Source organism: Rhipicephalus microplus, chromosome 5 (genome assembly GCF_043290135.1).
Source record: "Rhipicephalus microplus isolate Deutch F79 chromosome 5, USDA_Rmic, whole genome shotgun sequence".
Classification (NCBI taxonomy): Eukaryota; Metazoa; Arthropoda; class Arachnida; order Ixodida; family Ixodidae; genus Rhipicephalus; species Rhipicephalus microplus.
In genome coordinates, this window is record NC_134704.1 from 6,917,639 (window position 1) to 6,932,972 (window position 15,334).

The 15,334-nt window shown below is 48.2% G+C and overlaps 1 protein-coding gene across 1 annotated transcript; it reads right to left on the bottom strand.

Annotated features, from left to right (window-relative positions):
* Positions 1-7,089: 7,089 nt before the first annotated feature.
* Positions 7,090-10,807, bottom strand: LOC119162039 (uncharacterized). Its single transcript, XM_075894763.1, has 2 exons — positions 10,424-10,807; positions 7,090-9,861 (listed from the first exon to the last, which is right to left on the bottom strand). The coding sequence occupies exons 1-2, from the start codon at positions 10,574-10,576 to the stop codon at positions 8,491-8,493; spliced, it is 1,524 nt and encodes a 507-aa protein (XP_075750878.1). The 5' UTR covers positions 10,577-10,807; the 3' UTR covers positions 7,090-8,490.
* Positions 10,808-15,334: the final 4,527 nt, after the last annotated feature.

The window sequence follows — 15,334 nt, forward strand, 5'->3', positions numbered from 1 at the left end:
GAAAGGGACTCGCTCTTCTGTCTCTGCCGCCAGGGGTCGCCACCGGTGCTACTGCTCTAACAAGCATGATGATGATAGCGGTGATCTACGCTCGCGAACACAACGCCACCTACCGCGCGATAGTTGTGACCCCTGAATGCGGCTTGTGCGCGAGACACGTGCGCCACAAGGCGCAAACAACTTTACAGGAGGTGTCAGCACCCCCTCCCCCCCCCCCCCCCCCCTAACCCACAATTACTATTATAGTGAACTAGAATACCATGGTCACTGAACGATCGCAGAGCCAGTGTCCCCTTTCGTTAAGTTTAGGAAACTCTACGGGGGACGCTGACTCACGTCGTCCCACCACTCCAGCGCAGACCACCACCCCCTCCCTCTAGAAAAAAAAGCGGAGTGCTAGGGAAAGGCACAGCCACGATCCTTGCGGCGAGGAAAGACTTTCTGCCTCAGCCTTTGCGTTGCAAAGCTCCTCTGTTCGCACCACTAGGATGTTCGTTCTAGGTCACTATAAATGGTTTCAAAGTTGCGAGCGTAAACAACGAGATGTCGTATAGCTATTGCCGCGTAACCCCAAAAAACTTCCGCTCACCTCATATACCAGCCCCTAACCTCGAAACTGAAAGCACATTTTCAAGTTCTTTTCCAGGGTAAAAAAAAATCTCTTTCATTTTTCACATGAAAGGAACGTGCGTAAAAAAACAAATGAATCTTTTACAACTTTCATGTAACTTAAAAGAACATTTATTTAAATATGTTTTGGCAAACAAGGGAAGGAAACTGTATGAGAAATCCACGCCTCTTACGTGTACTTCAAACGCCAAGGGACATCTGCATCGGTGTGAAACGTTCTTCGCGCACAGCAATCACTTTCCACAACGATGCGGAACGCATGACGTACCGCACTACTTCGCGCAGTGGTACAGGGGTGCAGGAGCTGCACCCCTGTAGCTTTCCCTTCATTGCCAGGAAAAGTTGCCCACGGGTATCGCATCACAACACGTGATTGAATGTATCGAGACTAAAGGTGTTGCAGAACGTAATGAGTGTAAAGACCCTCACTGCCACCGCGGCAATTTTGAGCAGGCCGAGTGGTGCACATTGATATGTGGGGTTTAACGTCCCAAAACCACCATATGATTATGAGACGCCGTAATGGAGGGTTCCTGAAATTTCCACCACTTCGGGTTTTTTAACGTGCACCCAAATCTGAGCACACGGGCCTACAACATTTCCGCCTCCATCGTAACAGCCGCCGCAGCCGGGATTCAATGCCGTGACCTACGGGTCAGCAGCCGAGTACCTTAGCCACTAGACCACCGTGGCGGGGCCTGAGTGGCGCTCAGCTACTTCGGATCACTGAGAGCTGCAGACATCACTTTTAACTTCCATACATTGCGGGTGTATATGTTCGTGTGTACAATTACTTTTTACACAGCATAAACATGGCATTTCGCAACATCCATCAGCAGTGATAAATTCTCTGACATGAGAAGCTCTACTCGCTGTTTATCTAAATGTTAAAGCAATTAGGATTCGCGCGCTGGTTCTAGGGCTTTTTTTTTATGTGACCAATTGCTAAATATATTCGTCTTCGTGAATTCTTATTGAAGGCTGTGAAATGTGGCTGTATTTCCCCATTTCGAGAATGCCAGCAAAGGCGGTAAACACCAAGATGTCGTTTAGCAAATCGCCGCGTAAACGAGATGGGGCGCGTAAATTTTCAGAAGCGAAGTTCCTTGGGCTCTTCCGATATATGTTGTCACCGTCCTCGTTGTATGCTCCCCGTCGGGTCGAAACACATGCATCCTACATAAAGCGCTCATAGCGCGTATGGTTTAAAAAAGGCCGCACTCTGTCCGTCCACCTGTCCGTCCGACCATCCGTGCATCTGTCCGTCCATCCGACGTCCATCCATGCGTCGGTTCGGCCATCTGTCCATCCAACCGCACGTGCGTCTGTCCTTCCGGGCAGCCATATATGTATCGTCCCTCCACCCGTGCATTCGTCCGCCCATGAGTTCGTCCATCTGTCAGTCCTCTTCACTAGTCTTCAACGTGGAACCAAGCTTCGGTCAGCATTAACTCCGTTGATGTGTAGCGCCATGCATTCCTTGTTGAAATTAATTGCCGCGTATGGCACGTAAGAAAGCGTTCGTTCAAGGAGGTAATTCTGGAAAATTGTTTCACCGCGAATCAAGGCATTTTTTTTCAATTTGTGGTTTTTTTCTCCGCAAGAAAACAGAACTCTGGGTGAATATTTCTAGTTTATTATCGACGCGACAATAGTCATCATCACACCTTCATGCACAAATATGAACGAAAGAAAGAAAGAGAGAAAGAAAGGGAGAAAGACAGAAAAGAGATGCACGTGACTGCGAAAGTACGATTGCCAAGCACAGCCCGAAAACGAGACCAAATTTATGGTTCAAAAGCGATAAAGCCATTTTTTTTTTACCGGTTAGGTCAACGTTCGATCCCGTTAAGGTGCGAAAAGTGCGCGTTGAAGAGGCACCAATGCGCAGTTAAAACAACACACATAGGTTGTAATAGTCTAATCTCGGACTGCGTTGCTACTTGATAGTAATACATGCGCCGTAAAAAAGGAAAAAAGAAAACGCCAGGCCTGCGCTGAACCAACACCACCTAGAACCAACACCACCTAGACTATGTCAATAGTCTAGGTGGTGTTGGCTGAACGCACCGCACTGTCACAGCCAAAGCTAGAAGCGCGGGCTTGCAGGGCCTTTTCTAAACACTCTTTGCTACAAGCACACTCGCTGGATAGCCACTACGCCATAAATTATCATAGTTCTTGTGTTGTAGGCCAGCCTTCATTTGTTTGTTTTTGCCATTAAGCGGTGGCTCACTATACTATCGTTCGTCATTCTTTGGAGAAACGTGGTATCAGCTACACACTCGTTAGGAATTTCGGGCAACGTTTTGTGCAACGTTTTGTGTAGTGGCTGACGACGATGAAGAATTATGCCTGAAGTGGGTGTGCGCCACAGTTAATAGGTGATCAAGAACGAGTTTACTAATGGGTTGGAGCATCGATGACCCACTCGTTACAAAATTGGCATTGTGCGATGCCTGGTTGTTTCTTTATGCTAATTCCTTTCCCGACATGAAGCCTGCCTCAGTTTAGAAACGAGTTCCAAGCACTGGCGTACGTGGCTCAGTGGTGGCATACTGGGCTGGCACGCAGCGGACCTGCGTTTGAATCCCTTCGTGTCATAAGTGTTATTTATCTACTGAGTTTAACTCATTTCTTGCGGGCCCCGCCGCGGTGGTCTAGTGGCCAAGGTACTCGGCTGCAAACCCGCAGGTCGCGGGTTCGCATCCCGGCTGCGGCGGCTGCATTTCCGACGGAGGCGGAATTGTTGTAGGCCCGTGTGCTCAGATTTGGGTGCACGTTAAAGAACCCCATGTGGTCGAAATTTCTGGAGCCCTCCACTACGGCGTCTCTCATAATCATGTGGAGGTTTTGGGACGTTAAACTCCACATATCAATCAATCTATCGAATCATTTCTTGCGGTACTCGTCACGTGCATTGGCGGCGGCCACTACGGCGCCGCGCATGACCCGTGTTCTGATCTTATAACAGCATACGCTGTAAAATCATGCCAAAAGTAGCAAAGAAACGGTGACGGAAAACCACAAGGAGTGCAATACTATAACGCTGCATACATGAGAGGTTTCGTCGGCTGCCACTTGTCATGCTTTATGTCCATAAAGGCCTCCTTTTAGGATCCCTTGGGAAAGAAAACACCTTCCGTCCATTCCTAAAACGTTCCGTGCGCGTTGGCAAGCAACATTTAGTAATCTTGCAGGACTCGCGACGAATCAGATGAGCGGCAGGTGCCGCGTGTACGTTTAAACGAAGCGTGGTGTAGGCCAAGACATGGCGGCGTCGACCCTTTCAAGGACGCACGCATCGAATCATTCTATCCAAGCTCGGGCCATCCTTCATAGAACCTTTGTTCTTGAAGTCATTGAAATGCTCCCGTTGTTTTGATTTTCCACGTTTCACTAATATATGCACACAAATCTTCTCATATGCAAGGCAAAGCCGAAAAATATTCTATCGAACCTATTCTCGACATCTGCGAGTCGGTAAGTGAGCCACTGGGACCTCGTGCAAAACGCGTTCACGGGCGCGAGGCACCGCAGCGCGTTTTCCTGTAGTGCGATATTGATCTGGGCGCTGCAGTTGTCGCTGCACCCAGTTCATAAATGAAGGAGGGTATCCGAAAGCATACAGCAAGCTCCCGTCAATTGGTCTCCACGTGTTATTGTGCGTATTGTTGCTTGGAGCAAGCCTACTGGGCGTGCTGCACAAGTGTCGATACAACTGAACGTTTATGGCAGGAGGGCTGCACAAGATTAAAAATTAGGAAACGACCGGTATGTGTGTCCTTCCTGTAAGCGCTGAAAGTGAAGCGGCCGTCGTCTCGTTTCACAGAGGTAACAAGGAAAGGGAGGAAGCCATCAGATTATTCTTCCACGGCACTAAGCAACAATGTTTCTCTCATTGAAAGCAATGAAAAATAAAGAAAAAAAGCCGCGAAGCTCTGATGCACACGTGGGTGCCATATAACCGCAATAACATCCGCCATCGATTTGCCTCTCGACGACCGACAGACGTAATCGCAGCAGTCGGTAAACGCCGTTGCGCGAGAGGCGCTGTCGGCTGCCTCGCAGGCGGCCTTGCTCCAAATCGTGCGCGTCGATGGCACGCCCCGGCTGGAACGCAAGGCCGCCTCGGGCCTTACCCATTCCTCGGATCAAGCCGGTTAGCGGAGGACGAAGCCGGCCACCGTATATATCTGGCAAGGCAGCCTTCGTCGCCGCTCTTTTGCCTCACGGGAAATGACGACGTCATGGAATTCCTGATTGACACTTTTAAAGGCGAATGCATTATTTAGTCGGGGCATGTCAGGCGTCTATCAGTGTCCGCGCGCCGGCAGGTGCTATCTTTCCGCTCTCACTCCCTCTGCCATAGCAACAGCTGCGGGCACGCGCTTTTATTCTCGCCCCTAACAACCAAAGCAGGAGGTGCGGGCGAAAAAGTGGAGAACATGGAGTTCCCTAAATGTGCATTAGAGAGAACTCTGGCGCTAGTGTCTATGGGAGCTGCAACGCACGACACTTCAGCGAGCATGGAAATGATGGGTAGTACACAAATTTGTTTGATCTTCGTACTTCTGGCTCCATTTGGGTTCGCGGGGCTTGCAGTTGTCACGAAACAAAAATCAGGGAAGGTTTAGCAGTTGCGCTTCCCCACCTTAACATATCAGACTTACCATTTCGTGGCCCTATACGTGACTCGTGGACAGAACCGCTATTTTCGAAATATCGCATGCTCAAAGCAAGCCAGATTTACTATTTTAAGTTATTTCAGTACATAAAACACAATAGAATCTATAATTCACTGGATTCTCGTGGTTCTCTGTACGATTTTCGTACTTACGCTTAGAGCACTGGCAGAAACCAGAACACCAGCACAAGCGGCTGCACAAATGGGACCCGGAAATGAAGTTCCGTATGCCTCACAAGTTAAAGCGAAGCATGTCATGCATTATCTACCGCATTCGCCTCGGTGTGGCTTACACGAGACGTTACACACACTTGATCGGCTGTAATGACACAGGTCCTGATTGTGGTCACTGTCGGTTGCCAGAAACGCTCGAACATATATTTTGCGAGTGTCCAGCATATGCAAGCGAACGCCAGCAACTGATATCTTCGATTGGCCGATATATTAGTCGACCATTAACCGATGAGGTTGTGTTTGGTCCTTGACCTGACGCCAGCAGCACACATGTGGTTATACGAGCCGTCATCGCTTTCTTGGAAGCCAATGGACTGGATGCACGTCTGTAGAGTTACCCAGCCTAATAAGAACATATCATCTCTCTACCTTACCATCGTCTTTCATCACTCTTTCACTCCCCAGTCCCCCTTCCCCAGTGTAGAGTAGCAGGCCAGAGCAAACTATAGCTCAGGCCGACCTCTCTACCTTTCTGTAAATAAATTCTCTCTCTCTCTCTCTCGTACTTAAGCTAGAAGGACTCCGAAGACTCGAACGATCTGCGGACGACAACACTCATCTTTTCAGATACCCACATTTTTAAACAAAATCGACAGCCTCCTCGATATAAATGGTACAGTTTCTAAGCATACGATCAAGATGGTATTGATTGAAAACAACATCAATTTTTCTTGACTATCGTTCTATGTTTCCTCTTTTCCTAAGTAGTATCTGATGCTTTTTATGTGTGTGTTCTTTTTCCTATGCTTCCCTGTGTATACTGTTATTTTTGTATATCTCTTGCAATAGCGATGAGAAATCGCAACTTATATCTAATTTGTATTTAAAACATTACGATGGTTATGTATATATTTGTTTACTAGAAATAACACTTTATTACTGCTGTATGTGTTACAGTATTTGCACATGTATCTTTTGTATTTTTGCATATTTTTGTAGTTTTTCTGTATCCTGCCAAATTCTTATGACAGCCTGTCTGCCTCACTGTATTTGGAGCAAAGGCCCTTAGTCAGGCTTTCAGCCTTTTGCCTTCACTCAATTTTCTGTACTGGCACAGAAAGAAAGAAAGAAAGAAAGAAAGAAAGAAAGAAAGAAAGAAAGAAAGAAAGAAAGAAAGAAAGAAAGAAAGAAAGAAAGAAATCAGGTCACGAAGGTTAAAAGGGTTCGTTCTTTCTTTCGAAACATCTGTGTAGGCAAATCTGTGCACTACCCATCATTCCCATGATCACTGAACAATCGCAGTGCTAGAGCAACACCACCTAGAACTAGAGAAGGCCTGTGCAGGGCTGCGTGACGTCACCGCAGTGAGATCGGCCTAAAAGTCGGCTTCACCCAATGCTACGCTTTTTCTTTCCGAAGTGGCATTTTCCCTACATTATTATTATTATTTTCGCGGTTTTGGAGTGCACAGAATATTTGCATTAAGGAATATTTTCAGTATGTTTTAACTAAACGCTGGCTTGAAATAATTCATCAGGCACTCGTGAAATTTTTAACAGCATGCACAGCCATTTCGTGCAGTTTAAAAGAGGCTTAAATTTTCGTTGTGAGACATATTTATTCGTGATACATCATAATCCAAACAGGCAGAACAATTCATAAGAAAGAAGATTATGCTTGAAGAGTACTGAGCTTCCGCTTCGCAGCCTTGCTTTCAGTTCCTTTATTTTCAACTTTGTTCCGCTTTGCAGCCTTGCTTTCATTCAGCTTGTTATTTTGAACTTTGCACAAATTATTCAGCAGCGTATTGGCAGCAGCACTGAGAACATAGTTTAAGACAAGTTCAGGTGAGTGGCCACCATCGCAGAAATCCAAGTCTTCATTGCACTCAACAAGAGAAGTTGCGAGGCTTACAAGAACTTCTTTTTGTTTGGCGCAAGCAAAAAATTGTGATGCGTACTTCGGACTTCTCAGCTTGTCAAGCACAATTTCCATTGTGAGCACGGCATTCACAACTACCGCTTGTGGAAATTTCAGTCCACCACGCGTTGCATTAGCTATCAGCACATCATCATCCAGTTCAATGGTCCGATTCTCAACAGTCAAGTTTTCCTGGCAGGAAGAGCAGGCAAGTTTCCTAACTGCAGCATATGCACAATATCCTGCTACATATGTAATAGCTGGTAGCATTTTCTCCTTCTCCTTCACATCATCATCCATCACTGCAACATCAAACTGCTTAACAAGGAATTTCAAATCAGTGGTAGGAATGCAAGGTGCAATGGTATCCAAGTTGGGAAGATCAAGTAGCTTCTGAAGTCTCAGCTTCTGCTCGGATTCATAAATCTGACGTATCGAAACGTGGTATTGGGCACCAGACAGCTGCCTGTACCTGCCAAACCTGTCTTCCAAACTGTCGGTTTGAAATTTCCCTAGCAAAACGTATTTGAACCGAAGTTCTTCAATGCAATACGTTGACACCTCAACAAGGGCATGTGAGGTATGTCGCAGTGCCATGTGCGTTTCGCGAGTTAACTGGCCAGCATCATGCTTCAAGCTCTGCCAGTGGTCCAACCAATCCACAATCTTGTTTAGAAACTCAATTTGGTGGCATTGCAGTGCACTTATCGGTTCTTGAAATGGGTCTCGGAGACGCTGACCTTTGAATGGGGTCTTGACATTCACCACATTCCACCATGTCAAAACAATGTTAATAAGTTCCAATGTACCAGCTTTATGCTCAAGTGCGACTTTGGTGCTTCTTAGTGCTGCAGCAGTTGAACTGTTGAAGATCCTCAGTGCGAGCTTTACATTTTGTCGCTCTAGATTGGATGGATTCAGCGACTTGAAGGACAAAGTTGGAGCTAGTCGCAAAAGCTCATTTTTTTCTCCTTCATGCAACTTGCATAGTGTGTTAAACGAGGCTGTCAGGACAGATGGGTTTTCCGAGAGGGCACTGAAGTCGGGAAAGAAGATGCACCTTCCACAATTACGCTGATTCAGCCAGTTATTTCGGATATTTTAATATATTTCGGACATTTTAATATATGCACTGCATCCAGAATAAAAAACAAGGGTCTTGATGAGTCTGACGGGTGCCTGTATACAATGCTCACTTTGGGAGGATCAGCAAAAAATGACATAGCCTTTCGGTTGATCGAGTTGTTGTCAGACACCACTGCAACTACTCGTATTCCAATGTCTTCTAGGTGCCTGATCAGCAGATCAAGAAATTCATGTAGCTGTTTCGCTTCTATTTGTGCTACTGGAAGTATATGCACAACATCCTTGTTTGATGATAACAAGCTTTGTATCATAAAGACGTATGCTGTCTTTGCCGCATTTTCATTGTTTGTCGCTGCACCAGTGACATAACCACCCTTGTACTGAAAGGATGCCTGCAGGTGGATCTCGTCCATCATAAGCGTCACAAAGCGCTCATGGTCTTTTAGTGTTGATGCCAGTCTCCTTGCATAAGAAAGGAATGAATCCTCTTGTTGCTCTCTGGATGGGCTAGCACGGTAAGAGGCACAAATGCGTCTTATTGTCTGTGGATGTGGGAGCTTTAATTTTGCTGTACTCCTGATGAATCTGTATGCGTGCGGCGATATTGTGTACACAAGGCTGCAGAACACCAGAAAGTCAGCTGGGTAAGTCGACGCCTTAGTGAGGAGAACTTGAAGTTGCTGTGTCACAAATTTGACGACTTGCACTTGCCACTCATGCAGGAGAGCTGAAGATGACAGTTGCTCCAGGAGTGCCACGACACGCTTCAGCAGAATCTCTAGTTGGAGTTCATTATTTGTGGAATCCTTCGTGACGTCTTCCACATCGCACAGAACTTTGTGAAGCACTCTCAAGTCAGAAATTGTCATAGGAAGCACAGAGGAACCTAGGTTTTGTAACCTCATTTCACCAACATACACTGCCAAAGAAAGGTCGGATGCCACTGTCACTGCACGATGCACAACTGGGGCACCTTGGTCGCTGAAGTTGAGGAAAAGTACTTGTTGCTGGGTGACCACCTTGGTCCAGAAGTCAGTAAGAGAGAGGTCACCTACTGCTGTCAATAGGTCTTCGAAAGTGGCGATGGCATTCTTCTTTTCTTCCGCTTCGTGAGACTGCTCTGATAACCGTATTGCTTCCTGCAACGCTTCTGCGTCCACACGAGCGCGCTTTTCTTCTGGGCTCTCGCGTGCAGAAGTTTCTTGGCGGGACAAGTAAGCAGGGCAATTAGGGAAAACGCTTGGAATTGCATAAGGCTTCAAGCGCCTCAGCTTGAGGGGTACTTCAATTACTTTCCCAGTCATGCTGTCAGTGTAGCTGGTGGAGTCTACGAAGTCACTTTCAAGAAAATGGTGCTCACAGACCTGGAACATAAGCACAAACAACGAAGTATAAGATGAAAGCGACAGAATTATACATAACAGTTTTACAGAATTATATGATCCCAGTGCGCCGTTTGTAAAGATTAAGACAAATTCTTTCGCTTTATTTATCTGCTTCTGTACGGCAACCACGACCACGCAGTCAACAAGAATGACGTCTCGCTTAGCGAACCTTGCTTTGAGACGGTAAACCACGAGCCATCGTTTGTTTGGCGCTCAAGTAGTGGCGGACGCCCCACATGTAAAGTAACTACGCCGTCTACATCGTATGTTCGACGCAGGCAGTTTTACTCGCGAATACATTGCGCTAAATCAATTTCTGATTAGGCAGAACCGTACATGAGCAACCTGAGGCGTAAACATGGCACTATACACTTTACGGCACGAACATGGAACAATATTACACTGAAACACACCATTTGCTCAGTTGTCAATCCTTAAGGTGCATAGCGCGTCGTAACGGTTGCATGCGTCACGCAATTAACTAGACTCTGTTCCCACGAGAAGCACGACTGCCGGAAAACAAACGGGAACATGTGCTTACCACAGTGTACTTCGTAGGTGTGAAGTTTTCCCGCCGCACAGCCTTCGTCCACGCTGCATTTTGGGCGGGGTCCAACGGAAACCTGTACACGCGTGCTCGCGGTCCATTAGCGTAGTTCGATCGACAGTTCGGTGCACAGCAGCACCCAGGCATTTTCGCCAGCACACCAGCAAAAGTTCATGCAGCACGCCTGAGCAACTGAGTACAAAGAAAATGCACGCCAACAAGCTGCAGCACTGGAAATAGTGTCAGCGTTGCCAGATGCTTAGGCTGATACCGCTAGCATTGGTGCTGTTATGTATTCAAGCCTGCAGTATATCACAATTTTTATAACCAGTACTGCGCCGCATGAATAAACCATGATGTAAATGAAAACACATATAAATTTTCCTTATTTTCTGCATAAAAAAACACCTTGCGGCTGCCACATTCAATAAACAGTTTTCTACCCACAACGCGCATGCTGGCAGATGGATTCCGCACTAGCCACAGCCGAAAGCCAAGCCGAGCCGCGCCAGTTCTCGTGCGCGCCGTGCGCTCTCTCTGCTCGCGTCGTCGGGCTTGCAGATCTCACTGTGGTGACGTAGTTGGTCTGGAGAGGGGGACATGCGCGGGCCTTCTCCTAGTTCTAGGTGGTGTTGGCTAGAGTCCCCTCTACTTACTCTATGGTAAAGAGTGAGTGGAGAGGAGGAGCGCGCTCTGGCGTGTCAGCGCGCTCGCATCGCGGGAGCTTAGCGCAGCTGTCGCGTGTGTGGAGAGGGTGTAGGAGACGGTAGGTGCAGTAGTGCTTAGTCGCTCTTTCTCTCGCCGTTTGCTATTTCTCCTCCCTGCACCCCACTGTCCTGTCGCTTCGCTAATCACTCTCGACCGTTCGCTGGCTGATGAATGTGTAAATAAATGATTATGGTACGAATCCTCGTCTCGTCATGATTTACGCCATTAAAATTACTACGCAGCGTATTCAAGGTGCAAGAAATGCATTCGCATTTCCTTTCTCTTTTTACAGCGAAAGGTGGATATGGCTAGGAGAAATGAAAAACTGTGCGGCAGTGGTGCCACAAGCGGTCTCCATTGGCTGTCATATCAGTTACCTCATTGTCGGCGTCGTACTCAAGCATGCGTGCCATTGGCTGCATTGTGAGTGACGTCGTCCATCTCGTCACAGTTGTAGCACCGAGCACGCGCGCATACGTTTCTCCAGAAACATTCCACATGGGTATGCTATGGACAACTCTAGAAGAGCGCTGACTGTGGCAACATGAGAGAGGTCGCATTATCCGGGTCGGTGGTGCAGTCCTGGCACCAACACAGGCCCGGGAGGTTGAGTGCCGGCAGTAACTGCGTACTGATGATTCGGCAGCCTTCCAAGCCGCGATCGCGAACTGGAATGCAAGCATCGGTGGCAGACGGATCCTGCAAACAACGCCACCGATTTAGCTCGCGATGTCGAAAGCTTGCAACTGCGCCGCGCCGAGCAATGAATGCGTGGTTCTCGGAGGAGGAAAAAAGGCGTCTCATTTTTTTTTTCTGCCTCGCCACTCCAGAAAACGCTCTGTGCGATGGCAACACTGGTCGAAAAACAAAGATGGCTGCGCTTGACAGGGTCAACGCGGCAGCTTTGCTTGGCGCTGTGCTGAAGTTTCTTGATTGTGGCGCAGCATCACGCTGCTTCGTCGAAGGCGAAAGGGTGCTGGCTACGAAATGCCTTGTTTTCATCGGCATAAAGCGCGTTTCACTGGTGAAACAGCGGAAATAGTAGCGCTGTGCGCATGAACAATGAGCCTCTTTGGAGAACTGTATCATACATACTTCAAGTAGAAGACCTTGTCCAGCGAGCTCGAGGTTGAAGAAGGCAATTGCTCATGTGTAGCGGGCCTCTCCCAAAGGTGCTAGCACTCTTGCGCAGCGTTGCTACACTGCTGCAGGCAAGGCGTTAACAGTTTTCCAGGTAACTACGCTGCGACTCGTGCTACCGATTGCATATATCCCATAGAGTTCTGCTGTCCCGTCAAAAGCTGAACACGCATGTTGTTCACCTGATTAGAAAACAGATCTATGCCTGGACCAGTGTATCTTGAGATAAGCTGGACAGAAAGAAACAGAAGATAATCACACCACAACTCGAAAGAATTTAGTTGTGACTCCTAATGTGCATAGGCTGTCGTACGGGATGTGGGTAGTAGGCACTCAGCTAATGTTGTATACAGCCTTGGCCACAAGTTGCGGCAGGCATGTCCAGCTGTGCATAGGAAATTAAAGCGGAGAAAAATATGACAAGCGGCAAAACTGCGTGGTAAAACACAGGAATAACTCCGTATATTGCTGAACTAATGCAGTATACAAGATTCCACGTTCTTTCAACAAGTTTTACATTGGGCAAACTATAGTAGGTGCGTAAACATAACAATACAGGAAGGTGCACGTAATGTCAAAATGGCACAGGTTCTCATTTTGTCATTCATCACCTGAGTCAAAGAAGTGCTTGTAAATCATGTTTTGATAAAACGGAAATTTTGTGTTACCACAGAGACCAGAGCTCACGGGAAATCATGAAGGCGTTTTACATGCCACTGGAAGGCGATAATTTTATCAGCGAGCCTTCCCTATCAAATGCGGTAGTATCATAGCTCAAAGACATAGCTTACATCAGCCACATAGTCATTTGATGTCTTTTGCCACATTTAGCATGCGAGATGGCTGTTTCTTTTCTTGGGTTTTCCAGTCGTTATTTATTCCGCTTCTTTTTTGGAGAAGAGAAAGAGAGCAAACATTTATTGAATAAAGATTGTGAGTGAAGGTTGGAGGGTCCCTTATTCCAGGAACCCTCTGGCCTGGACAGCCCGCCGGGCTCGAGCGACAAGATGACGCTGCTCGACCGGGTCCGGCTGAGAGATCGCAGCCTCCCACGCTTCACTGAGGAGGTCTTGGTCCGCATCTGCCGCTTGTAGCCTTGGGACGCTTACTTTGCACTGCAGTAGGAGGTGCACCAGAGTGTCTGCCACATTGCAGTGAGGCAGATGTAGCTATGCAGAGTTGGCCTCATACGGTGCAGTAGTAGCCGTGGGTGAACGTGTTGCTTTGAAGGCACCTGGAGTCTGTACCTTCGTCTCTTGTGAGTTTTGGATGTGGCCGAGGGTAGGACCTGCGTTCAAGCGGATAATGTTGCAGTAATGCATGGCACGTTAGCGGTATGGGTTCTCTTGCCTTTGCTTCTGTTGTTGAGTGGGAGGTGTCTCAGATCTCGTACGGGAATGCCCGGTTGACGCATTCTCGAGCTGCGGTGTGTGCTGCTTTATTTGCTTCGAGACCTGCGTGACCCGGAACCCACACGAAGAATGCGTAGGGGGAGGATTGTCCATGCGTTTTAGTAGCTTAAACGCCACCATGGAGGCCTTGCCTTTAAGGTAGTTCCGTACCGCTGTTTGTGAGTCGGTAAATACCACGATGGGATACTCACCCACCTGGGTGGCGAGTTCAGCCTCTTCAGCTGTTTCCGCACGTTTGACGAAGATAATCGCCGATGCCAGTACCGTGCCCTTGTAATCCGTGAGCGTAATCGCACAGGCGTTACGTCCCGGATACTTGGCTGCGTCAACGTATCACGACTGCGGGTCATTGCGATGGTTCTTTTTAATCATGTTAACGCTGGCGAGCCGTCTATAGCTTGGTGACGATGTTACGGGGAGAATAACTTTACTGGACGCTATCCAATATCAGCAACAGCCAACAAACGTGTAATGCATGCCCTCCAAGATTCTGAAAGGCTTTCTTAAGCCTCAATGATTTGAGTATGACTATCAAAAACGGTGCAGAACGATTCGACTACTGTATTGTCGAAACTAAAAGACGTAAGTCTAAAGCGAACAAAAGCATCAGTTCGCAGCTTACGAGCTACAGAGTGCACGGCGGCTGCTTAATAGAGTCGAGACGGTCGACAACTGCATTCGGAAGAGCGGCCATGTTTGTCGGAGGCTCAAATGCCTCGCCGGCGAAGCTTGCCGTGCACTTCAGACAGCTCTCCTGCGGACGGCGCCAGCGGCCGGTCTGCGGCACCGCGCCGCCAAGGCAGCCTTGCCGCTACCGTGAACCGGCCCTAACAGTGCTCACCGCTGTACATGTGTGGTAGTTCCTAGAGTGTCCACAGGGAAGTCCGAACGTCGTCAGTGTGGAAGGCATACCGGGCGGAATCCAACAAGTCCGGCACTTATTCCACGCCCTCAGCGTGGAACCAGTGCCGGACTTGCTGCGCATCGCTAGCAGCAGCTAGTGAAGCAGAGGGGCGCGTTGGAAATGGTAGAAGTGGTGCGAACGTCGTGATCTACGTAACGCCCATCGTCGTGCGTTGCGGCTTATTGAGCGCCAACAACAGTGCGTCTGTCGACAACATGATTCAGATCCTGGATGAACCATGAGTTCACCGCTGTGCATAGAACTGGTACACCCCCCATGAAATGGTAACAAGGCGACGGATGTGTAGGAGGAATGGCTGTCCAAGACAACAGATGGTATCATGCTTGTGGGTTCGTAACAGGGCATGTGGCGTGGCTCTTCACAGCAAGGTGGGAGGGATTCCTCGCAGGCAGGTCTGGAAAACCCAGTCTGCCACTTGAAACGTTGGAGGAGAGGTTGTGATCGGGCAGACTGTCTACGAGCGATTGAGTGGCAGGTGCCGATAAGTTGGCAAATCCAATGCCGAGCAGCGCGAGGGCAGACTCAGGGTTCGTGGTTTCAGAGACGTCGCGGGCTTCTGCAGGCATTGACTGGACATTTGACTGCAGGCATTTGACTGCAGGCATTTGACGGGCCCAATGCAGCCCGGTGCAGCAAAACAGGATTCTGCAGCGCATCTGACGGTGGGTTGTGCAGTAGGCAGTGTCAAATCCATGACGGACAGAAGCGGAAATGGCTTTG

Excerpts from the sequence above, each read along its gene's own strand:
- LOC119162039 (XM_075894763.1), bottom strand. The coding sequence starts at position 10,576 with ATGCCTGGGTGCTGCTGTGCACCGAACTGTCGATCGAACTACGCTAAT. Across the intron at positions 9,862-10,423 it reads CACCTACGAAGTACACTGTG|GTCTGTGAGCACCATTTTCT; the intron begins GTAAGCACATGT and ends CTTATGTTCCAG.